Source organism: Callithrix jacchus, chromosome 4 (assembly GCF_049354715.1).
Source record: "Callithrix jacchus isolate 240 chromosome 4, calJac240_pri, whole genome shotgun sequence".
NCBI classification, from domain to species: Eukaryota; Metazoa; Chordata; class Mammalia; order Primates; family Cebidae; genus Callithrix; species Callithrix jacchus.
This window is the reverse complement of record NC_133505.1, coordinates 57935888-57962391: the sequence shown is the minus strand read 5'-3', so window position 1 is coordinate 57962391 and position 26504 is coordinate 57935888. Positions and strand designations below refer to the sequence as shown.

Genomic DNA, 26504 nt, shown 5'->3' with positions numbered 1-26504 from the left:
GACTGGCTAATTTTTGTATTTTTAGTAGAGACGGGGTTCACAATGTTGGCCAGGCTGGTCTCAAACCTCTGACCTCAAGTAATCCACCCACCTCAGCCTCTCAAAGTGCTGGGATTACAGTCATGACCCACCACAAGCAGCCGCTTTTCAAACTTTATAGTGGCTTTAAAAAGATAGAAGTTCTTAAATTGTACTTAATTCAAATTTATCAGTTTCTTCTCTTGGACTTTTCCTTTTGCTTTTTGTGTCTTGTTTAAGAAATCTTTTTCTACCTGAAGATCATAAAGATATTCACTTATGTTATTCCAAAATGTCTTTTTTGCTTTAACTTTTACATTTAGGTCTACAATCAACCAGGAATAGATTTTTGTGTATGGTGTGAGATAGAGGTCTGAAATGTTTTTTACATGTAAAGACATTATTGTTTTACATCATTTGTCATTAAAAGCCTGTCTCTGGGCAGAGGGCAGTGGCTCACATCTGTAATCCTGGCACTTTGGGAGGCCAAGGTGAGTAGATCACGAGGTCAGGTGTTCGAGACCAGCCTGGCTGACATAGTGAAGCCCTGCCTCTACTAAAGATACAAAAAAAAAGAAAGAAAGAAAGAAAAGAGCCGGGCGCAGTGGCTTATGCCTGTAATCCCAGAACTTTAGGAATCTGAGGTGGGCGGATTACCTCAGATGGTCAGGTCAAGAGACCGAGACCATCCTGGCCAGCTTGGTGAAACCCCATCTCTACTAAAAATACAAAAATTAGCCGGGCATGGTGGCACGCGCCTGGGGTCCCAGCTACTCGGGAGGCTGAGGCGGAAGAATCGCTTGAACCCAGGAGGCAGAGGTTGCAGTGAGCCAGGATTGCACCACTGCACTCCAGCCTGGGAACAGAGCAAGACTCCGTCTCAAAAACAAGAGAAAAAGAAAAGAAAAGAAGCCTGTCTCTGTAGTGACATATCTGATACACATTACGTGATTCATGTATGTGTCTCTTTTTTTCTGTTTCATTGGCCTAATTGCCTATCTCTGCAATATCATACTGTCTTAATTGCTCTAATTAGTTTAGTAATAGTTTTGGTAATTAGTAATCTCCATTTTTATTGTGAAATATAACATACTCATAGAAAATGCATTAAAATAGATTAATAGATGTCAAGCTTACTTAATGTTTATAAAACAAACAGCCATATAACTACCACCCAGGTCTTTGATTATAACTCTACCTCTCCCCACAGAAGGATTCATTATTTTGCCATTTATGGTAATAATTTCTTAGCTTTTTTTTACCAGTAGTGTACATATTCCTATACAATATAGTTTAATTTGTCCCCATTTTGAACTTTATATTAATAATTACACTGTACACAATTTTATTTCTGCTTTTTTTTTTTGAGACAGAGTCTTGTTCTGTTGCCCAGGCTGAAGTGCAGTGGTATAATCACAGCGATTCTCCTGCCTCAGCCTCTTGAGTAGCTGGGATTACGGGTGCGCACCATCATGCCTGGCTAAGTTTTGTATTTTTAGTAGAGACAGGGATTCGCCATGTTGGTCAGGCTGGTCTCGAACTCCTGATCTTATGATCTGACCACCTCAACCTCCCAAAGTGCTGGAATTATGGGCATGAGCCACTGCGCCCAGCCCCAACATCTTAAATTTTTTTTAATTTTAAACTAATTTTAGAATTACTGAAAAGTTAGAAAAATAATGCAGTTTCTGTATATCCCTTCCACAGCTTCTCCTAATGTTAACATTTTATATAATCCTGCCTCAGCTTCCCAAGTAGCTGGGATTACAAGTGTGCACCACTATGCCCAGCTAATTTTTTATAATATTTTTAGTAGAGAACAGGGTTTCACCATGTTGGCCAGGATGATCTCAATTTCTTGACCTTGTGATCCGCCCACCTCAGCCTCCCAAAGTGCTGGAATTACAATCGTGAGCCACCGTGCCCAGCCATGATCCAGCACCTTTTTAATAAGATTTTCATTGCATTTTTGTGCCATTTGAATAAAATTATTGTCATTAGTATTGAAATGTAAGTACAACTTTTGAATTATTCACACTATAAATTATTTTATTATTCACATCAATGGAACTAATATATAATTCCTTAATCAAGTATTAAGAGCTGGTTGGATTCATTCATTCATATAGCTATGTAATCTTTTTGTTTTGTTTTTTTTTTTTTGAGATGGAGGCTTGCTCTGTCACCTAGGCTGGAATGCAGTGGTGTGATCTCAGTTCACTGCAGCCTTTGCCTCCCAGGTTTAAGTGGTTCTCCTGCCTCACCCTCCTGAGTAGCTGGGGTTACAGGTGCATACCACCACACCTCGCTGATTTTTATATTTTTAGTAGAGACCAGGTTTCTCCATATTGGCAAGGCTGGTGTCAAACTCCTGACTTCAAGTGATTCACCTTCCCCAGCCTCCCAAAGTGCTGGGATTACAGGTGTGACCTACCACACCCAGCTTTGTAATCATTTTTATTCAACAAATATCTTTTGAGTATCTACTATGTACTAGGTATTGTGGTAGATGCTAGATGTACTTGTATTCTCTAAGGCCATTCTTATTTTGATACAGATGGCTTGTTAATTTAGCAGTGTGTATCCTCCAACTTTGGTCTTTATTTAAATATAAGTAGAAACTTATAAAGGGCTCATAGTTAAAGCATCAATTCCCACAGTTCAGCTGTCTCATTGCAGCACCATAGGAATATGCTAGAAATTTTATTCATAGAAATAAAGTGACTATATTAATACAAATGGACCATTTTGGTTGTAGCTGCCACATGAAAATTTCTTTTTATAGAAATGCAACTAGCACATATAGTAACTTAGTGTGAATACTCTCCTATTCTGAGAATGTAAGGCTGGTTCAATTTTCAAAAAAATTGATTAATGTAAGCTGCCATATTAACCATCTAAGAGAAAAACTGCATGGTCATATCAATAGATGTAGAAAAAGCATTTGACAAAATGCGACATTCATTTATGATAAATTTTTAAGCAAACTTATTTTGAGTTTGATGAAAGAGTAGATGAAAACTTCCCTAATAAAATGCATCAACAAAAATTGTACAGCTAACATAGTGGTGCAAGACTAAATGCTTTCCCTCTAAATTCAGGAACAAAGCAAGAATGTTTATTCTCACCACCCTTATTCAACATATTATTGGAAGTCTTAGCTGGTACAAGAAGCAATAAAAAGTTATAAAGACCATTCACATGAAAAATAAATAAATATAACTGTCTCTATTAGCAGATGACATGATTGTCAATGTAGTTAATTCCAGGAAATCTACAAAAAATTCTTAGAACTAATAAATGAGTTTCAGCATACAAGAAAAACACACAAATATCAATTATATTTTATATGCAAACAATGAATAATTGGAGACTGAACCATCAAACCCCAAAATGAAATACTTTTGCATAAATCTAACAAGATATGTAGGATCTGTATGCTGAAAACTACAAAAGGCTGATGAAAGAAATCAAGGAACCTAAATAAATGGAGAGACACCATCATCGTGGATTGGAAGCACCATCATAAAGATGCCAATTCTCCCTAAAATGATCTATAGATTTAATGGAATAGCTATCAAAATTTCAACAAAACCTCTTTTTGGCAAATTTAAATAAGCTTATTATAAAATGAATATGGAAGAATTGCTACAACAATTTAAAAAAAAAAAAAGCTGGAGGAAGCACATCATCCAACCTTAAAACTCACTGTCAAGACGTGGTATTGGTAAAGGGGTAGTCATATAGGTCAATGTAACATAATGAAGAGAATTTAGAAGATGCACACAAAAGATGCCTATTAGATCTCTGACAAAGGAGCAAAAACAGTTCACTGGAGGATATTCTTTAAAACGGTGTTGAGGCCAGGCATGGTGGCTCATGCCTGTAATCCCAGCATGTTAGGAGGCCAAGGCAGGAGGATACTTGAGGCCAGGAGTTCCAGACTGCAGTGAGCTATGTTCACACCACTGCACTCCAGCCTGGGTGACAGAGCAAGATCTTGTCTCTAAAAACAAAACAAAACAAAAGCTCAAAAATTAACAAGAAAAAAATAAAACCTCAATGGAAAAATAGGCAAAATACTTGAACAGACCCTTCAAAGCAGATATGAGGATAGCAAGTTAGGCACATGAAAAGATGATCAACTTCATTAACCATTAGGGAAATGGAATTAAAACAATGATGAGATACCACTATGTACTTCTTAGAAGGGCTAAAATAAAAGATACTAAAAATAAGACTATGAAAATCAAAACATTTTGCTCTGAAAGACTCTGTTAAGAATATGAAAAGGCAGGCTTCAGACTAAGAGAAAATGTTTGCAAAACACAAAAAACAAAAGGACTAGTATCTAGAATATACAAAGAATTCTCAGAACTCAATAGTAAAAACAGAATTTAACTAGAACATGGGCAAAAGAAGTGAAGAACCATTTTATGAAAATATACAGATGGAAATTAGCATATGAAAAGCTGCTAGCTGCTAAGTATCACGAGCCATTGAGAGAATGGAACTAAAACCACAGTGAGCTATCACTGCATGACTATCAGAATAGCTAAAATAAAAAATAGTGACAACAGCAAACGTTGGTGAGGATACAGAGCAACTGGATCACTCAGAGATTGCTAATGGGAACGTAATATGATAAGTCACTCTGGAAAACAGGTTAGTGGGAAAAGGCAACAGGCAACTCCTATACACTCCAGCAACTACATTCCTAAGCATTTATCCCAGATAAATGAAGACTTAACATTCATTTTAAAAACCTGCATATGAGGTCGGGCGCTGTGGCTCACACCTGTAATCCCAGCACTTTGGGAGGCTGAGGCAGGTGGATCACTTGAGGTCAGGAATTCACGACCAGCCTAGCCAACATGGTGAAAACCTGTCTCTACTAAGATACAAAAATTAGCTGAGCATGTTGGTGTGTGCCTGTAATCCCAGCTACTTAGGAGGCTTTGGCAGGAGAATCGCTTGAACCCAGGAGGCGGAGATTGCAGTGAGCCGAAATTGTGCCACTGTACTCCAGCCTGGGTGACAGAGTGAGACTCCCTCTCAAAATACAAAACAAAACAAACAACAACAACCAAAAACACCTGCATGTGAATGTTCTTATCATGTATATGTGTAATACCAAAACCTGGAAGCAACCCAGATATCCTTCAGTGGGTGAATAGTTAAATGAACTGTGATACATATATCATGGACTATTACTGAAAAATAAAAAGTTACAAATACTTTTTTTTTTGAGACAGAATCTCACTCTGCCACCCAGGCTGGAGTGCAGTGGCATGATCTCGGCTCACTGCAACCTCCACCTCCTGGGCTCAAGTGATTCTCCTGCCTCGGCTTCCAGAATAGCTGGAATTTCAGTCACCTGTCACCACGCCTGGCTAATTTTTGTATTTTTAGCAGAGACAGGGTTTTGCCACGTTGGCCAGGTTGGTCTTGAATTCCTGCCCTGAGGTCATCTGCCTGCCTCAGCCTCCTGAAGTGCTGAGATTACAGGCATGAGCCACCGTGCCCAGCATAAACCACTGATATATACAACAATCTGGATGAATCCCCACAGAATTATGATGAGTGAAAAAAAAACCATAACAAAGGGTTAAATCCTATGATTCCCTTTGGGTAACTTCCTTGAAATGTTAAAATTATAGAAGTGAAGAACATATTAATGATTGGTAGGGAGCAAGAGGAGACAAGGACAGGAGGCAGGTAGTGGTGGCTATAAAAAGACAACTTGGCCAGGTGCAGTGGCTCACGCCTGTAGTCCCAGCACATTGGGAGGCCGAGGCAGGTGGATCACTTGAGGTCAGGAGTTTGAAACCAGCCTGTCCAACTTGGTGAAACCCTGTCTCTTAAAAAAAAAAAAAAAAAGACAACTTGAGGGATCTTTGTGGTGGTGGAAGTGTTCTCTATCTTATTTGAAACAATGTTGATATCCTGGTTGTGAGATTGAGTTACAGTTTTGCAAGATATTACCATTGGGGAAACTGGGTAAAGGGTACATGGGTTCTATCTGTTGTTTCTTACAAATGCATGTGAATCTATAATTATCTCAAAATAGTTTAATTTTTAAAATATTGACAATATCAAGTGCTGATGAGGATGTGGAGGAAATGAAATTCTTATACTTTGCTGGTGGGAGTGTAAAATGGTAGCAAAAACCACTCTGGAAAATAGTTTGGTGGTTTCTTATAAAGGTAAACATACACTTACCATATGACCAGCAATCCAACTCCACCTTAGTAAAATAAAACCTATGTTCGCACAAAACTTGTATATGAATGTCCATAGCAACTTCATTTGTGACAGACCAAAACTGGAAACAAAATCTCTATCAACAAGTGAATGGATAAACAAGCTGTGATATATCCTTATCGTAGAATATTACTCAGCAATAAAAATGAACTATTGATACACACAACAATTTGTGTGAATCTCAAAGGCATAATGCATAATGAAAGAAGTCGGCCTTTGAAATTTACATACTGTATGATTCTATTTATATGATATGCTCAAAAAGACAGAATTATGGTGCTGAAGAACAGATCAGTGGTTGCTAGGGGTTATAGATCAGGGAGGAGGATGTGACAAATGGTATGGCACAAGAGAGTTCTGGAGGTAATGAAACTGCTCTGCATCCAGATTGTGGTGGTGGTTACACAAATCTATATATGTGTTCATCTTTTTTTTTTTTTTTTTTTTGAGACAGAGGCTCACTCCGTCACTCAGGTTGGAGTGCAGTGGTATAATCTTGGCTTGCTGCAACCTCCATCTCCCGGGTTCAAGTGATTCTCCTGCCTCCACCTCCCAAGTAGCTGGGATTACAGCCAAACACCACCATGCCCAGCTAATCTTTGTATTTTTAGTAGAGATAGGGTTTCGCTATGTTGCCGAGGCTGGTCTTAAACTCCTGACCTCAAGCAATCTACCTGCCCAGGCCTCCCAAAGTCCTGGGATTACAGGTGTGAGCCCCTGGTCCCAGCCATATGTGTTAAAATTAATCTGACTATACACCAAAAGAGAAAAAAGCAATTTTACTATTTGAAATTTATAAACAAGTAAGTAAAGATTTAAAAAGTTATCTGTCTTCCCCAATTAACAGCGCTGGGCTCGAGTCGGATTTCAGCCACAACTTGTCCATCTTCTTGACCTCTTTAGTGATATCTATAACCTGCCCAATCACAAGCTTCACCCCTGCCTGTTGGGCCTCAGAAAAATAGAGAAATGGAGGTGTTTAAAGACTATGTGGGGAACTATAAACTACTGTGAGTAAAGGATTTATAAAATTCATTCTATTTTTTGAGGATGAATTTGACCCTGGGTTAACTTTCTAGCTCTGTTTTCCTGGAAACCTTATAATGGTAGCATGTCAGCTGTGTTACCAGGCAGAATTGCTTATGGTAAAAATGAGCCCAAATAGTATACTCCATCTGGACTACGAGGACTGTGAGTGAAAGATAAATATCCAGTTGGAAGCCCTACCTTTGGGATTCTCTGAGAATAGGACTCTTTTTTTTTTTTTTTTTTTTTTTTGAGACGGAGTTTCGCTCTTGTTACCTAGACTGGAGTGCAATGGTTTGATCTCGGCTGACTGCAACCTCCACCTCCTGGGTTCAGGCAATTCTCCTGCCTCAGCCTCCTGAGTAGCTGGGATTACAGGCATGTGCCACCATGCCCAGCTAATTTTTTGTATTTCTAGTAGAGACGGGGTTTCACCATGTTGACCAGGATAGTCTCCATCTCTTGACCTCGTGATCCACCCGCCTCGGCCTCCCAAAGTGCTGGGATTACAGGCTTGAGCCACCGCGCCCAGTGAGAATAGGACTCTTATAAATGGATATGTTTCTTGTGGGACTCTGGAAGCAATATTTATGGAACTGTTACAAGAGTTGTTGATTCCTATTTGGGAAATTAGGTTTGTAAAGCCCAGATAAGCTCCCACTCCTACCTGTGTGATCTTGCTGTTTTACATCTGAACTGCTACTTGGAAGACCAAAGAGTGGGCACTGGATTGCTTGTCACTTGCTGTAGAGATACTGGCATGCTATGTTTTCTATTATTCACTTTTTTTTTTTTTTTTTGAGACAGTGTCTTGTTTTGTTGCCCAAGCTGGAGTACAGTGGTGTGATCACTGCTCACTACAGCCTTAACCTCCTGGGCTCAGGTGATCCTCCCACCCTCAGCCTCCAGTGTAACTAGGACTACAGGCATGTGCAACCATGCCCCACTAATTTTTGTACTTTTTGTAGACACAAGGTTTCATCATGTTAGCCATGCTGTTCTGGAACTCCTGAGCTCAAGCAATCTGCCTGCCTTGGCCTCCCAAAGTGCTAGGATTACAGGCATGAACCACTGTGCCTGGCCCATCCTTCACCTTTCTAGGTAAAACCAATGCCAAGTGAGATGTATTATAGTTGTAAGTATGAAATACCTAGTTAAGGGAAAAAATAACCAAGAGTGGGTGTTCCAAGTACTCTGGAAAGCATTCAGGGGTTTAATCTAAACCAAGTCTTTTGGAACCACTCTGGAGAGGTTAGAAATCTGGCAGATAAGGGAACAAATGGTAATGCTGTGAATAAAATTCAATTTTTTTTCTATTCATCTAGCACAAGTAATTTTTTACCCTGGGCATGTGGACAAGGTCTGATTTATTGTCTTTGGATGAACAGGCTTTAGATCTTCCTTACCTTGGGAAACTTGCACAAGGCCAACACTTATAGCAGCAAGTAAGTCTCCAAGAAGCCAATCCTTGAATCGATACATACACATCCATCCTAGGAAGGGAAAGATTGTAGGCATGCATCGTAGGAACCTGTGCCATGAGCAGCTGTGAGAGAGAAGAGACTTGGTTAGTTTCTCCAAAGAAAATGCCTGCATAGCCAAGAAAAGACATTTGGCCCACATAGCCAAAAAATAGCAGAGTCTTATCTGCACTACTGACAGTTTGACATATTGGACCAGATAACTCTTTGTTGGTGGGCTGCCCTGTGCATTACAGGATGTTTAGCAGCATCCCTTGTCTCTAACCATTTGAAATCCGTAGAACTCCCTCCTTCAGCTGTAACAGCTAAAAATGTCTCCAGACATCAAGATATTCCCTGGGAGACTAAATCACCTTAGCTTCAGAACCAAGTGCTATGTATATGTCAAGAACCAAGCCATATACATTCGTATGTAATCAATTCTGTGTTTTTATAGGATATTTGGGAAGAATTAAATCTACCAAATTTTCAGTAGAAAAATGGACTGCTGTTGTTTTCTCTTGACAAGGACAGTGTTTTGAGATGGGACATTGATAGATGGAAGGGCAGTTAACACATTCATGTCATTCCCAATTAGGAGAGTCCCCAGGTACAAGGCAGGTGCACAAAGAGTGTTTTTTCTAATTATGACCCTCTGTGGAGGAGAGTAGAGCATGGCACTAATTTTTTTTTTTTTTTTTTTTTTTGAGACCAAGTTTTGTTCTGTCACACAGGCTGGAGTGCAGTGGTGTGATCTCAGCTTGCTGCAACCTCTGCCTCCTGAGTTCAAGCTATTCTCCTGCCTCAGCCTCCCAAGTAGCTGGGATTATAGGCATGCACCACCATGCCTGGCTAATTTTTGTATTTTCAGTAGAGATGTGGTTTTAACACGTTAAGCAGGCTGGTCTTGAACTTCTGGTCTCAGGTGATCCGCCTACCTCAGCCTCCCAAAGTGCTGGAATTACAGGCATGAGCCACCACACCCAGCCTGCACAATTTTTACCAAATATTTGCTCTGTCTTACTTTGACCTGTGACAAGTAGAAATTAGCAGAAAATAGAGAATATGATGCCCCATGCTTAAGGACTTAGTTATGTAAATAAACAATTTTATAAAATAAGGCTTTATTATCCTCTAGCCCAGTAAATCCCTCCTAGGTGCAGTTTTGTTCCCCTGTGTACATTTGGCAATGTCTGGAGACTTTTTTTTTTTTTTTTAAGATGGAGTCTTGCTCTGTCGCCCAGGCTGGAGTGCAGTGAGTGGCATGATCTTGGCTCACTGTAGCCTTCGACTCTCAGGTTCAAGTGATCTCCTCCTTCAGCCTCTCGAGTAGCTAGGATTACAGCATGCATCATCATGCCCAGCTAATTTTTGTATTTTTGGTAGAGAATGGGTTTCATCATGTTGGCCAGGCTGGTCTCGAACTCCTGATCCCAGGTGATCTGCTCGCCTTGGCCTCCCAAAGTGCTAGGATTACAGGCATGAGCCACTGTGCCCAATCAAGAGACATTTTTTATTCTTGCAATTGACATGTGGGTAGAGGCTAAACATTATAGAATGCATAGGACATTTCTTCACAAGAAAGAATTTTCTGGTCCAAAATGTCAATGATGCTGAGATGGAGAAAACCTGTTTTACTCTCACAACTATGAGCATTACTATTGCTAAGGTAATTAATGCCAAATAAACATGACTTTACCAAGGTCACAGGAATAAGTGTGAGCAGACATGGGACTAGAAACCAAGTCTTTGATTTCTAGTTCAGTGTTCTAGCCACTCTCCTACCTCCAAAGTTTCTACTGGCAGCTGTGAAACGCTGCTCGGCAGCCATGAGCAAGACCATTGGTTTGGAAGAAACATCACATTGCTGTTCTTAGGAGAGTCCTTGGGTGTGAGGCAGGTGTACAAAGTGTGCTCTTTCTAATTATGAGCCTCTGTGGAGGGGAGTAGAGCATGGTACTGGAACGGTTTGTTCCTTTACCTGGTTCAGTCTCCCTTCTTCTCTGTGTGTCGGTCACTTAGGGTAAGACCAGCCATCCAAGGCAGAGTCATCAAAGCTCTTCCCCAAGGTGAAAAATACAACAGACATGGAGAGATGAGGCTTTAAGAGTGACAGGAACTAAGGAGGGAATTAGAGGAACAGAAGTTGAAACCGATGAGGGAACAGTATTAGCATTTGAATCTCGATTTAGACATGAATCTGGATTTTAGTTAAGCCATCTTAAAAGTGAGAAATAAGAAGAATCAAAATGAAAGCACAGGGGAGATTTTGGTAAGAGTGGAGATTTGCAGTTGCAAAAGAGGAAGAAAATGGGGAAACAGATAAGTTTTCTGCAGAAAGGAAGAGATGAGGTTAAAAGTTATTTTATTTACATAAAAAAGCTCACTTATCTAGTGCTATTTCCTAGGTGCTTTACAAATACTCCTTCAATCCTCATGCTTTATAAGGCAGGTACTAATTATCACGTTGGTCTTACAGATGAGGAAACTGAGGCACAGCAGGGTTGGGTTCAATAGCTTACCTAAGGTCACATAGCTGAGAAGCAGAACTAGGATTCAAAACCAGGCAGCCTGGCTTCAGAATTGTGCTCTTAACCCCTGTGCTGTGCTACATTTCTGGTTAAAATTCAGAAGTGGAGAGAACTGTATGTTTTAGAAGTAGGGAGTAACAGTTGCTACAAAGCTCATGGGAGGCGGAATGAGTCAGATTTAAGTGTCTGGATGGCAAGGCTAAGTAAGTAAGGAAGGCAGAAAGAAGGTAGGGTGAAATTTCATTGGGAATACTTATTTATAATGAGGATAAAGTTAGGAAAAAATACTATCAGCCGGGCTCGGTGGCTCACGCCTGTAATCCCAGCACTTTGGCAGCCGAGGTGGACAGATCACGAGGTCAGGAGTTCAAGACCAGCCTGACCAACATGGTGAAATCCTGTCTCTACCAAAAATACAAAAAAATTAGCCAGGTATGGTGGTGCACACCTGTAATCCCAGCTACTTGGGAGGCTGAGGCAGGAGAATCACTTGAACCTGGGAGATAGAGGTTGCAGTGAGCTGAGATCGTGCCATTGCACTCCAGCCTGGGTGACAGAGCAGATTCCGTCTCAAAAGAAAAAAAAAGACTATTACATTGTACAGACAAAGCCAATGTTGTCCCCAAATGCCCTCTTTGGCACATGTATCTGACCCATCCTGGAGCAGAGGAAGTGAGAGGACTAGGGAGGGATATCCAAGATCACAACTTGCAAAAGTCAGGATATGGGCAAAGGAGAATGCCTCAAGGAGGGGATAGTCTGGAGCAGGGCTGTGTAGGGACCTTCCATATTTGTCACCAACATGTCAACATACCAACATGTGCCAATTGTGGGTGATAAACCAGTGGATAAGAGGGACTCGTAAATTCAGAGTATGAGTGAGGACAACTTGAATAATTACGATTATTATAATGATGTAGGTCGTGAAGGACTCTTAACCTCAAGTTTGTGGACCCCCAAGCGGTCTTTAGATAGTATTTGGGGATATGTGTAAAATTATATAGGATAACTTATATCTTTATTTCACTAACCTCTTTAGCATTTCCTTCAGTTATGAATATTGGCAACAAATCACAGTAGTATCAGCAGAACTTGACTTTTTCACCAGTAAAAATCACAAACATTTGTATATTACATTACAATTGCTACAGAGATCTTGAAATATTAGTTACATTCATCACTACTTTGAAATTATGATAGTTATTAGACCCACATTACTAGATAACACAATTACTAGATAACACAATTTTGGTATTTTTGATATTTAGATAATCGTATTTCAATGTAACTGGTTTTCCTTATAATCCTGCTTATTTTATGCATTAAAAAATTATTTGGCCAAGATCATTGATTAGGTGAAGACAATCTCTTCAACAAACTATGCTGGGAAAACAAATACCTACATGTAAAAGAATAAAGCTGTACCTTTACCTTACGTTATATACAAACATTAATTCAAAAAGGATCAAAGACCTAAATTTAAAAGCTAAAACTGTAAAATTCTTTTTTTCTTTTTTTTTTTAAGATGGGGTTTCACTATGAAGGCCAGGCTGGTCTTGACTTCCTGACCTCAGGTGATCTACCCACCTTGTCCTCCCAAAGTGCTAGGATTACAGGCGTGAACCACCGTGTAAAATTCATTACAGGCGTGAACCAGCCTGTAAAATTCACAGAAGAAACCATAGATGAAAATATGCATGATCTCAGCTGGGAGTGGTGGTTCATGCCTGTAATTCCAGAACTTTGGGAGGCCAAGTGGGGTGGATAACTTGAGGTCGGGAGTTTGAAACCAGCCTGGCCAATAGGGTGAAACTCGGTCTCTAGTAAAAATACAAAAATTAGCTGGGCATGGTGGTATACACTTGTAGTCCCAGCTACTCAGAAGATGAAGCAGGAGAATCATTTGAACTCAGGAGGCAGAGGTTGCAGTGATCAGAGATTGTGCCACTGCACTGCAACCTGGGTGACAGATTGAGACTCTGCCTCAAAAAAAAAAAAAAAGAAAATATGCATGATCTTGAATTTGACAATAGTTTTTTAAATACGGCACCAAAAGTCCAGGCAACAAAAGAAAATACAGGAATTGGATTTCATCAAAATTGAGAACTTTTCTACATCAGCCAGACAAGGTGGCTTAAACCTGTAATCCCACCACTTTGGGAGGCCTAGAAGGGTGAATCACCTGAGGACAGGAGTTTGAGAACAGCCTGGCCAACATGGCAAAAACCAATCTCTATTAAAAATGCAAAAGTTAGCCAGGTGTGGTGCCACATGCCTGTAGTCCCTCCTACTCAGGAGGCTGAGGCAGGAGAATTGCTTGAACCTGGGAGGCAGAGGTTGCAGTGAGCAGAGATCGTGCCATTGCACTCAAGCCTGGGCAACAAGAGTGAATCATCGCAAAAAAAAAACAAAGCAAAAAAAACTTTTCTATATCAAAGGACACTATCAACAGAGTGAAAAGATGACCTACCGAATGGGAGAAAATATTTACAAATTTATTAGATTTATAAACATATATCTGATAAAAGTATAATATCCAGAATATATGAAGAACTCCTATAACTCAACAACAAAAAGACAAACAACCTAATTTTACAAAGGACAAAGGAAATGAATAGACATTTCTCCAAAGAAGATATACAGTTAACCAATAAGCACACCAAAAGATGCTCATTGTCTTTAGTCATCAGGAAAATGCAAGTAAAAAACAACAAAAAAAAAAACCACAATGAGATACTGTTTCATACCTAATAGGTTGGCTATAATTTAAAAAACGGAAAATAACAAATGTTGGAGAGGACATGGAGAAATTGTATATTGCCAATGAAAATGTAAAGTGGTGCAGCTACTGTGGAAAACAGTTTGGCAGTGCCTTAAAAAGTTAAATGTACCACAGATGTATGATGTGATTCAATAATTCTAGTTCTAGCTATGTCCCTAAACAGATTCAAACAGCTCTCCTGTGCCAATGTTCATGGCAGCATTATTTACAGCAGCCTAAAGGTAGAAACAACTCAAATGTCCATGAACGAAATGAACAAAATGTGGTACATAAATACAATGGAGTATTATTCAGTCATAAAATGAAATGAAGTTCTAATACATGCTATAATAGGAATGAAACTTGAAAACATTATGCTAAGTGAAATAAGTCAGACACAAAAAGAGAAACATATAGTATGATTCCACTTAAATCAAATAGCTAGAATAGGCAAATTCACAGAGACTGAAAGCAGAAGAGAGGTTAGTCGGGCTGAGGGTAGGGGAAACGCGGAATTATTGCTTAACAGAATTTCTGTTTGAGGTGATGAAAAAGTTTTGGAAATAGATAGCGGTGACAGTTGCACAACATTGCAAATGTCAATCATGCCACTGAATTGTACATTTTTAAATGGTCAAAATAGTCAATTTTATGTTATACATATTTTACCACAATAAAAAGCATTAAAAATTATTCTGAAAGAGGTTGATTAACTTTATCAGAGTGCTAGAAGGTTCAGGTTAAGAGCCCCTGAACTGTAGGACTTAGCTAGTCACAGGGTGTATCAGAGGTGGCGGTGGTATATTCTGCCTTGATGATCATGAGTACCACCATGAGGGCATTACTGGATATGAGACTAGAAGAATCTCATTCCCCTACCATTAATCAGTTCACCATGGCTATCTTCTTCTTCTTATTATTATTGTTTATATTATTTGAGACGGAGTTTTGCTCTTGTTGCCCAGGCTGGAGTGCAGTGATACAATCTCGGGTCACTGCAACCTCTGCCTCTCGGGTTCAAGTGATTCTCCTGCCTCAGCCTCCCGAGTAGCTGGGATTACAGGCATGTGCCACCATGCCTGGCTAATTTTGTATTTTTAGTAGAGACAGGGTTTCTCCAAGTTGGTCAGGCTGGTCTCGAACTCCCAACCTCAGGTGATCCGACCACCTCAGCCTCTCAAAGTGCTGAGATTACAGGCATGAGCCACTGCGCTCAGCCATTATTATTAATATATTTTGAGATGGAATCTTTCTCTGTTGCCCAGGCTGGAGTGCAGTGGCACAATCTCAGCTCACCGTAACCTCTGCCTCCCAGGTTCAAGCACTTCTCATGCCTCAGCCTCTCAAACAGCTGGAATTACAGGCATGTGCCACCAAACCCGGCTAATTCTTATAATTTTAGTAGAGACAGAGTTTTACCATGTTGCCCAGGTTGGTCTCAAACTCCTGGCCTCAAGTGATCCTCCCACCTCAGTCTACCTAAGTGCTGAGATTACAGACATGAGCCACTGCTCCCAACCGGCTATCTTACTTTTTGTCAGGAGTCTGGTAGTGGTGGTTGATTGGACAATGGAATTATGAAATATCCTGCTTAGATACTGTAGGGACACCCACGGTCTTTATGCCCAAGAAGTTTACAGTCAAAAAGGTGCTACAAGACAAACCACAAAAATGACTGAAGAAAAATTACACAATAAACTGCAGGATTCTGATTACAAGAACTCAGACAAGAAAGACAGAAGTGAACACCAAAGGAGTCAGGTTAGGTTTCAGTCCTGCCTGGCTCAGTGGCAGCTGAATGATCGGACACACGCACCAGCACTGGACATGGTGTCTGAAGGTGGTGATATTGATGTCCATGTTCCCAGAAGAGGAGGCCTTCCTTTTGTGTTTCTGTTGAAAGGTCTTCTCATTGTACACTTCGCGCTTAATATCATATGCGAACGGCTTTTGCCTGGACTTAGAGCTGAAGCCAGAGATGGTGCTCCTCTCTAGTTGTGCCATTCCTGGATGACTGGAAAGAGATCAAATAAAAAGCATTTTAAGTAATCCAGATCCTCAGCACATTTTTGAGGAAATAAAATTCCTATGTAAAAATGCTTTACACTTGCCTAGCATGGTTCAGTTGTACGAAACTCTTTCTCAATGTTGCACAATTTTATGTGTATTCTTCTCAGTTTTCAAATGGAGACAACAAAACCCAGAAGTTCAAACAGTGTCTGCTGTCTGATACTTATTAGAGCTAGGATTAGAACCCAAGTGTCCTGCTGGGAGGCCTAGTTTTCTTTATATTCAACTGTACTGATATGTTGCAGGAAAATGATCAGTATCAATCAACAATTTTTATTGAAAATGCTCACTATCCAGCATATATGAAGGGTTAAATGCTCAATACAAGTGTTCTAACTCCTCCTCTATCTAAAATAGCAGCCATCATTAACCCTTCACCTTTTACTTTTCTTCACTTGCCAGCACTAGATTCATTATTTGTCTGTTAGTCCATTGTCTGGTTCCCCCATAAAATGTAAAGCCGGGGGGCAGGACTATGACTGTTCACAGCGGCAGCCCCAGGACCCAAAATAATGCCTTTCACTTTGCAAGCCCTTAACAAATATTTCTTGAATGGCTGCCAAGTATATAGTTAGTGGCCTCATGGTCTAGAAGAAAAAGCTACAGAAGTTTGAGACTGGGCAACACGGTGAAACCCTGACTCTACTAAAAATAGAAACAAAATTAGCTGGGTGTGATGGCATGGGCCTGTAGTCCTAGCTGCTCAGGAGGCCGATGAGGGTGGGAGGATCATCTGAGCCCAGGAGGTGGAGGCTGCAGTGAGCCAGGATCGTAGTACCACTGTACTCCAGCCTGGGTGTCAGAGCAAGACCCTGTCTCAAAAAGAAAAAAACACCCTATATTATCCTGCTCTTTTAAAAGATTGAAAAGGTAGAGTAAATGAAGATAGATAGGGATCCATCTCTGTGAGAAAGTGTAACCATTCTTGGCTGGGTGCTATGGTTCATGCCTGTAATCCTTGGGAGGCCGAGGCAGGTGGATCACCTGAGATCGGGAGTACAAGACCAGCCTGACCAACATGGAGAAACCCTGTCTCTACTAAAAATACAAAATTAGCCAGGCCTGGTGGTGCATGCCTGTAATTCCAGGTACTCGGGAGGCTGAGGCAAGAGAATGGCTTGAACCCGGAAGTTGCAGTGAGCCGAGATCACGCCATTGCACTCCAGCCTGGGCAACAAGAGCAAAACTCCCTCTAAAAAGAAAAAAAAAACCCAGAAAGTATAACCATTCTTAATATTCTGTGCTTTGAACAATTAAAAAAAACATAAACTCAGCCAGGTTGGTAGCTCACACCTGTAATCCCAGCACTTTGGGAGGCGAAGGCGTGTTGGTCACAAGGTCAGAGTTCAAGACCAGCCTGGCCAAGATAGTGAAACCCCATGTCTATTAAAAATACTAGCTGGGCTTGGTGGCAGGCACCTATAATCCCATCATTAGTGGGCATCATTATCCCTTTACCTTTTACTTTTGACATTAAAGCAGGATTGGTGTAAAATAGGCAAAATATGACCATCAAGGAGTGGTGGGAACAGTGGGGCTGACAAAGGCAGCAGAAGCTGCTTAGCTCCAGCCATTCTTGCCATTGGTCAATGTGGGGCCCAGAATGGCTTAGATCTGATCTTTTCCAGGGGAAGCCATAATGCCAGATTTTTATGTGGAATTTTCTGGCTTTAAAATATGGTCAGTTACTTTACATATACATATGTATGTATGTATATATATATATATATATATGTGTGTGTGTGTATGTATATGTATATATGTGTGTATGTATATATGTATATTTTTTATTTTTATTTTTGGAGATGGAATCTGGCGCTGTCACCCAGGCTGGAGTGCAGCAGCCCAATCTTGACTCACTGCAAACTCCGCCTCCCAGGTTCAAGTGCTTCTCCTTACTCAGTCTCCTGAGTAGCTGGAATTACAGGTGCCTGCCACCACTGCCAGCTAATTTTTATATTTTTGGTAGAGACGGGGATTTCGCCATGTTGGCCAAGCTGGTCTTGAGCTCCCCACCTCAGGTGATCCACATGCCTTGGCTTCCCAAAGTGCCGGGATTTCAGGTTTGAGCCACCATGCCCAGCCTATTTAAAATCTTTGAGCAGGAATAGTAATACACACAGAGATGCACTCTGGGAAGATGAAATGTGCCAGTACGATGTTCTAGAGCTGAGTTGTCCAGTTTGGTAGCCACTGGCTACATGTGGCTATTTAAACTTAAAATAAAATTAAAAATTCAGTTCCTCAGTGATAATAGCTAGATTTCAAGTGCTCAACAGCCACATATAGCTAGTGGTTACCTAACTGGACGGTGCAGGTTACCTTCCGTCATCACAAAAAATTCTATTGGACAGTGTTGGAGATAGGAGAGAGTGAGGCAAAACAGCCAGTTGGAGAGCATTAATATTATAATAGTCTAGGAGAGGTTATCAAGTCATAAACTCCTATGGCCACAGTGAGGATGGCTAGGAGGGGCAGGTGGAAAGTTGTCTTTAAGGAATTCCATCAAATGTCTGGCTAACAGCAGCAAGGGAAAACACATGGTTTCCTTGTTATTATTATTATTTTTGGTAATCTTTGGAATTTCTCCAGCTCCATTATGTCTTTCCTGATTTCATAGAAACCGTAGTGACTCATTTTCATGTACTAGCAGGACCCTTCCCAACAAGATGCAATGACCAGAAACTCCTACTGTTGAGTAGGCTCCACTTAGCAAGACCTACTGAATCAGAAACTCTGGGGGCCCAGCAGTCTGTTTTAAGAAGCTGTCCAGACTGCTGGGCCCCCAGAGATTCTGATTCAGTAGGTCTTGCTACGTAGAAAAAAAGAAAAGAAGCTATCCAGGTGATTCTGATAAAAATTAAAGTATGAATACCACTATAAACATAGTGTATTATCTTTAGTCAGCCTTTCAGTGCTAAGTGTGGGGGCACTGTTAAAATACAAGCACTTTTGGCCTAGCTCTTTCACCTGCCATACTACCCTTATCAATCCATTCATCCATCAATCCATCCATCCATCCATCCATTTATTAATTTACATTATCTGTGTTCAGAGTGTTTTAAAAGTAAAAAATAGGCTGGGCATGGCTCACTGGCTCATGCCTGTAATCCCAGAATTTAGGAAGGCCAAGGTGGTTGAATCACCTGAGGTCAGGAGTTCAAGACCAGCCTGGCTAACATGGCAAAATCCCCTTTCTACTAAAAATACAGAAATTAGCTGGGCGCAGTGACGTGTTTGTACTCCTGGTTTTTATGGAGAATGTATTGGGAGTACAGAAAAGGTATGAGCAAAGAGCCTGGCCTTTAGATCCTTCAGTCACTCTGGCTAGTGACCGGGGATGACTAATAAAATGGCAGGTCTTAAGCGGAGACCACTGGACACATAAACATTGGACAACCACCTTCCATGCGATGTGGAGAGAGTAACCGTGTGTTGGAGAGATGCTCATTATTGGGGTGGGGGTGCTGAAGAAGGCATCTGCTTCAGAAGGGGCCCCTGACACATAAATGGCATTTGACAGGAAAAGAAAGGGGCAAAGAGGTGGGGGTGGGGATTCAGTTGCAGGGAATAAAATGAACAAAAGCAGCGAGGACTGAAAGGAGGAGGAACGGCTGGGCAGTCAGGCCTCGGAAGGAAAAGGATGGGGTAGGCGGTGGGGTGCAGGCAGCACATCAGTTCTGGGGCTTTTGACAATATAGATTAGGCGAATTTGAAAGGATGCAGCTTGCAAAAGGCTCACACCGTCTCTTGTCATTGCCATCCACACGGCCTTTGAAAGTAGAGACAATACCTGAGAGACAAGTTCCCAGGGACGACATTCATTCATTCATTCATTCATTCATTCATTCATTCATTCATTCCACAGATATTGACTGAGCGCCGGTGACGTGCCTGGCCCTGCGGCACACTTGGGTACCTGCTGGTGACCGACGCAGCCCTTGCCTGGAGACCCGCCTTGGCCTAGCCGTTCACCGCCTCAGTTCCCGGCGCCCGGGAGTCTCCCGGCAGCGGCAGCGGCTCACCTGCTCCTTGGCGGGGGCCGGAGTGGGGCGCTGGGGTCCCACACGGCTCCCGCCTAGCAGGCGGCGCTGAGGAAGCGGACACCGGCGGTTCCCGAACCGTTGCGGCCGATCCCGCCGGTGTTCCGGGTGGACGGGAGATGAGAGTGGGGGAGGGGACGAGGAAGGATAGCATGAACAGCTGGGCTGGGGAGCCAGGAAAGGGGTATCTGGGCCGCCCTCCTTATACGTGAGCCAGTACTTGGTAAACCTCGGTACCTGTACGCCAACGCTCCTACTCTCTCCGAGGTTTTACTATTCCTGATCCAGGGCCTATTTAGTGCCCAGCCTCATGCTCTGAACATACAGTAATGCACAAGTGTACTGCACAGACGGTAATTCACTAACATCTCCTGAAGACTTAAGCCTTCCTCAGGTCAGAAGACCTAAAAGGAAATAGAGGCTAGGAAGGTCACCCAGGTCTCCAACCATAGGCCCTCTTCCCTACAAGCCTGGCTCCCAGCACTGGATGACACCCTCCTGCCCAGATCTCGGCTCTGCAGGCAGATTTGCCCTCTGCACTCACTCCCTTTACCCTCCCCGCACCCTATCCCTGTCCCCATCGCTGTCTCTCACTCCACCTTGTATTCCTGCTTGGCCCAGTTACAGTTTTACACTTGTTTGTTTGATGACTGTGTTAGTGTCTACCTTATTATTCACTTTATTTATTCCTTTTTGTAAATTGTCTTACCTCCATGAGGGCCGGGATTTTTATCCCTTTCAATAACTGTTTTATTATCAGTGCCCACAACAGTGTAGTGGACATAGGAAGTGTTCAACGAATTTGTGTTGAATGACTGCCCTCCCATTGATTGTAAGCTCCACACAGGCAGCAACTGTAGTTTTAAATTACTTTTTAACTACAAGTTCTTGGCACCCAGTAGGCATTTAATACACATTTGTTGAATGAGTATACAAATATACTGCTTACTTTATCTTTACCCTTTTATTTGCCCTCACCTCATCATCCCAATTTGTAGGGTAAAAATGTGCATTTCTGAGGATTCCTACTTCCAGCCTTCCTCCTCACCCCTTGTAACCACCCCCTCATTCCCTTGATGCCCCCCACCCCATCCCTCTCTTCTTCAGAATCATGTTTTTACTCTTACTTCCCCTTCACCCTCCATTACATCTTAGAAAGCTTCCTAGCCTCCCTAGTTTGGAACATTCTCAAGCATTATGTTTTTATAAGAGAATTCCAGCTAAGCTACATTGGATCCAAGACAGCTTTCCATGAATCACCCATGCCTCTGTTTTCTGGTTTTATGTTGCTTTCCTTGAGGAGGACTGAGGATCCTGTACCACCTCCTAAATTGAAATCATGGTGATTGTTCATAATTTTTCAATAAATACATATGGGACATGCTTTATGTTCTAGACACTGTGCTAGATGTTGGGACAAGATAGGCAAAGTCTGAGCCCTCCAAGGTGTGTATGACACAAAATAGAATAATCACGGGAAATGATGAGAAATGTCCTGGCTTGCACCCAGTTATTTCTAATACAAGAAACTAAGAGAATCAGACAGGATCTGATTCTTCTGCTCATTTTAACAAGCTTTAGCATAGGTGTAGGTTGATAATGGATGTAGGCATGAGGTTATAATGCCTTGCCCATTCACATTTATCTTGTTTGGTTTTTACACTGACTCTGTTCATCGGGAATGCAGGGCAGAAATTCCTAAGGGCTTTCCTGAACTAAGGGGTTCAGGAAAGGTCAGTTGACTTGCCTAAATTTGATGAGACTCCTGCGCTATTCTTCTTACTCCAAGAGGCCTAAGTTAAATGCTTAAAATCCTCTTCACTGATGGCTCTTCAGGATAGGAATCAGTTTCAAGTCTTCAGTGTAATGGTTTTTTTTTAATGCTTCTCAAAGGGAGATATCAGAGACTTTCCTGAATCAGAACCACCTAAGATGTACTATAAAAATACATGCTCTTGATGCCGTCCTCTGACCTACCCAATTAGATTCCCTGTGAGTCCTGGGAACTTGCATCTTAAACTCCCAGAGTGATTTTTCTGCGTGTAAGTTTAAGAACTACTAGGAGAGTTTGAATGGAGAGCCTCAGCTTTGATGCAGGGTTGACATTTGTCTTTGGGGGCAGATTTCATCAAGCATCTTGAAGAGTAACCACATGTCCTTGAACAGATGGGAATGCAGCAGCCTTCTGGCCGGAACTTGTCTCTTTTTTATGCAAGTGTTTTTTGGAATTTGGGGGTTCTGTTGAGCAGGTGCTCAGCTGCTGGGAACTACTCTCAGTTAAAGATCTTTTGGCTCTTTCCCCAACATGCTATTTGTCCCTCTCGTTTCCCACCACAGAGCCAGGTATTTGCCCCGCCGGCCACGGTGAGGCGCGCGCGGCGTGTGCTGCCCGCTTATCTCTTTCTTCCCTGGTCCGCCTTCGCGCCCTTAAGGAGACAGTCCCTGGGAATTTCTGTCTCTGGTCTACAGTTGTTGCTATCTTCTCGCGAGAACTGCTTCTCCCATATTCTCCTCTCACGAAGCCCCGTCCGCGGAGAGGTTCCATATTGGGTAAAATCTCGGTTCGCTGAGAGTCCCAGGAGCTGTTCTCGCGAGAGTACGGGGAGGCTTCCGTTTGCCGGCTCTGGAACCCGGACCACTGGATGGATCCTTAGCGGGCGCAGCTGGAGCAGAAGTCCTGCGATGCAGCCCAGAGTCGGCCTCGTCTGGGCGAAGGTGTAGAGAGGTCGCGGCGGGCGCAGCCTTGAGCGCCAGAGCGCGTCCCTGCCCTTAACGGGGCTTGCCCCAGTCGCAGAGGCGCATCCAGCGGCGCGCGCGGGAGTCTGCGGGGTCGCGGCAGCCGCACTTGCGCGGGCGACCGGTGCGAGGTCCCCGCCCGGTTGGGCGGGCAGCAACGGCCGGAGAGAGGGTGCGGTTGCAGGCGCGGGCCCCACAGGGCCACCTTCTTGCCTGGCGGCTGCAGCTGGAAAATGTCTCAGGAGAGGCCCACGTTCTACCGGCAGGAGCTGAACAAGACAATCTGGGAGGTGCCCGAGCGTTACCAGAACCTGTCTCCAGTGGGCTCCGGCGCCTAAGGCTCTGTGTGGTGAGTGTCGCTGGGGCTGCTGTGGTCAGGGTGGCCCCTCGTGTCCGAGGGCCAGGCCTGCCCCACGGCTCAGCGTTGCGTCAAGTGGCAGGAATTTTCCTCGGGGGAGGGCATTGCACTCAGGTCCGCTGCGAGAGGTAGGTGGTGGTGCTGGACCTCGGTTCTGGCTGGCACCCTGCGCCTTCCCCTTTCGGAGGGTTGCTGTTGGGCGGCAGGCGCCGGGGGGAGGGCTGCTTCCTCGGGGGTCTCCCTACCGACCTGGAGCAGAAGGACCTTCTCCCGCGATGCGCCCACGCTGGGACGCTGGAGCCTGTCCTTTGAGCAGACAAGCTCGGGGAGCTCCCGGGAGAAGCAGAAGGGCAGAGCCCAACCCGAAGACTGCAGTCATCTGAACAAAAGTGAGCAGGAAAGGGAGCTCTCTCCGGGCTTTTTTTTTTTTCCTTCTGTTTTTGCAAACCTGTCGAAATTCCATCTTGAGAAGCGTTCTTTTTGAATTCGCACTTGAGTTAGCATAGAGCTTAAAATACCGACTTTATCTCAGTGAGCACTGTGCCAGCTTGAGTGGTGTGTTTCCGATTCAGTTGAAAGCCTATTTCCTTTCCGTGGAGGGGCGGCGGTGGTAATGCTTGCAAGAACACTGCAGCTTGAGAAACTGGCAGCCTCACTGATTAGTCACATACCACTGCTCATTTAAGTATTGTTCGACAAAACAATTTTCTCATTTGGAGCAAGAAAGATTCAGATCTGTGAGGTGCCCTCAAGATCAAAAAGTTATTAACAGTGCTGGGAGGTATTGTAACTTTCTTTTTGAGATAATTCCTGCGAATACTGTGGTTTAAAAGTTCCTCAGAGAGTTTGCAGGGAATTATCTGCATTTATGGCTTGAGGTACACGATGGTTTTCGTAAAGATACGGAACCACATAGAAAAGGAAGGGAAGAAATACTTTTTAGCTTTAATTTACACTATGAGTGTGTTTTAAATTAAATCGATATCATATGATTTCCAGACCTGAAATATTTCACTAACTGCCCTCTAACTTCCAAGGTTTTATACCCTGTATTTTAGATTTTGTATAATTTGAAAGCTACAGATCTGAAACTAAATATCAGATTTAACGGTTAGCTTTTTCTGTGTTTTAGTAATTCGTGTTGTATGCAAGATTTGAAAAGGGGCCTGTAAAATCGTTTTTTGTTTTGGAACAAATTCCAGGCTGTTGGATGTGTTAATCTTTAAATATGATTGCTGTGTTTCCTGAAGTCACATCATGAATTTCCTGTTTGGTAGAATCTTCTGGGTAATTGAGATTGTGAAGTTGTGTCCAGCAACAGATCATGTTGCATTTTCTAGTTCAAGCTGCTTAAGTTATGTTGTAGAATGCACCGTGCTTGACATCTTTCTCTCATTTTTACTGGGTGGCAGTTTACATTTTAAAGGAATTTGCAACATTTTACATTCAGAGAGAGAGAGAGAGTGTGTGTGTGTAGTTGATTTACAGCATTTTACATGCAGTATATACGTATATATATATCTATTTGATTTGCTAATTTTCAAAGATGTATTTGGATCATTGCTCCTTTAATATTTTATGGCTCATTAATATCCTTCCATTTTTTTCTTTCTTGAATTGACACATTCATTTCTGTAGTATCGCGTTTTTGTTTTCAATGCTATTTAAATTTTAATGGAGTGATACAGCAGAATAAGTCAACTGTAGAGGGTTTGGGTAAACTCCAATTGAATTGCTTGCAAGAGTTCGCTACTGTTGGTGACTAGCTCTGAACTGGAACAGGAGATCCAGCTTTAGAGTGAAGTATCATTAAAATTAACTCCACATTTCTTTAGGGGTATACTTTTCTGTGGTATAGAAGAAGCTAGGAGTATCTGACACTTAAAAGTACTTTTATTGAACAGATTTTAAAAAATAGGTAGTACATTGACATTGTATAAAATTTGAAAGCTTTAAAAAGGTATTCAGTGAAAAGTCTCCTTTCCTTTTTGTTCTCCAGCCACTCTACTCTCTCTCTCTCTTTTTTTTTTTTTTTTGAGACTGAATCTCGCTCTTCCGCCAGGCTGGAGTGCAGTGGCGCGATCGCGGTTCACTGCAGCCTCCACCTCCCAGGTTCAAGCAATTCACCTGCCTCAGCCTCCTGAGTAGCTGGGACTAGAGGCGCATGCCACCGCACCCAGCTAAGTTTTCTATTTTTAGTAGAGACAGGGGTTTCACCATGTTGGCTAGGATGGGCTGGATGTCTTGACCTTGTGATCCGCCCGCCTCAGCCTCCCAAAGTGCTGGGATTACAGGCGAGAGCTACTGCACCCGGCTACTCTCTTTCTTAAAGACAAGCACTGTTAAATGTCTTGTGTGTCTTTCCAGGGAGGCAGAGTTTTTTTATTTGCTTGTTTCTTTAGTAGTATTTCTACTAAAGGGACTTAAGATGTAACCTACAGCATATTGGTAAAGGAAAATACAACTGAAATTATATGACAATTGGCAGTAAACCAATATAACTAATGTTGGAATGAAATATCAGAATTTAGATTTACAAGTAAATGTTATTTTATTCAGAGATTCAGAGTAGTTATTTGAAGTGTTCTTTCTTTCCTTTTTTTTTTTTTTTTGAGAAGAAATCTCACGCTGTTGCCCAGGCTTGAGTGCAGTGGCACTATCTTGGCTCACTAAAACTTCTGTCTCCTCGGTTCAAGTGATTCTCCTGCCTCAGCCTCCTGAGTAGCTGGGATTACTCGCCACCATACCCAGCTAATTTTTGTATTTTTAGTAGAGATAGTTGGCCAGGCTGGTCTCAAACTCCTGACCTCAGGTAATCTGCCCTCTTTGGCCTCCCAAAGTGCTGAGATTACAGGCCTGAGCCACCGTGCCTGGCCTGGAGTTGTTCTTCCTATGAGTACCTTTTTAGGTGTGGCAAAAAACATTTTTTGGAACTTCTTTTAGAATCTACTTTGGAGCCTATGTTACTCTTTTTTTTTTTTGAGATGGAGTCTCACTCTGTTGCTTAGGTTGGAGTGCAATGGTACCATCTCTGCTCACTGTAATCTCTGCCTCCTGGGTTCAAGTGATTCTCCTGCCTCAGGCTCCCAAGTAGCTGGAATTACAGATGTGCAACACCATGCTGGGCTGATTTTTGTATTTTTAGTAGAGACAGGGTTTCACTGTGTTGGCCAGACTGGTCTTGAACTCCTGACCTCAGGTGATCTGCCTGCCTTGGCCTCCCAAAGTGCTGAGATA

At 42.3% G+C, this 26504-nt stretch overlaps 2 protein-coding genes across 15 annotated transcripts in view; one reads left to right on the top strand and one right to left on the bottom strand.

Annotated features, from left to right (window-relative positions):
- Positions 1 to 20287, bottom strand: part of LOC103795960 (testis anion transporter 1) — a 152972-nt gene extending 132685 nt beyond the window's left edge. For 9 of the 14 annotated variants that reach the window (XR_013534276.1, XR_013534270.1, XR_013534271.1 and 6 more), the window contains exons 1-3: positions 20050 to 20287; positions 15877 to 16074; positions 8715 to 8854 (exon numbers count right to left, since the gene is read on the bottom strand). Coding sequence is in view for 2 of the 14 variants with exons in the window: in XM_078369372.1 (XP_078225498.1) it covers positions 8715 to 8854; positions 15877 to 16064 (328 nt within the window). In the remaining 12 variants the exon portion in view is untranslated. Of the gene's footprint in view, positions 1 to 8714; positions 8855 to 10749; positions 10888 to 15876; positions 16075 to 20024 lie in introns of all 14 variants that reach the window. The other 5 variants (XR_004741833.3, XR_013534279.1, XR_013534277.1 and 2 more) reach the window with 4 other exon arrangements.
- A 2659-nt stretch (positions 20288 to 22946) lies between these two features.
- LOC108587707 (putative UPF0607 protein ENSP00000382826) overlaps positions 22947 to 26504 on the top strand; it is a gene marked incomplete at its 5' end in the record, with an annotated part of 46940 nt that continues 43382 nt past the window's right edge. Inside the window, one exon of the mRNA XM_078370888.1 lies at positions 22947 to 23258. Coding sequence (XP_078227014.1) covers positions 22947 to 23258 — 312 coding nt within the window. The remainder of the gene's footprint in view (positions 23259 to 26504) is intronic.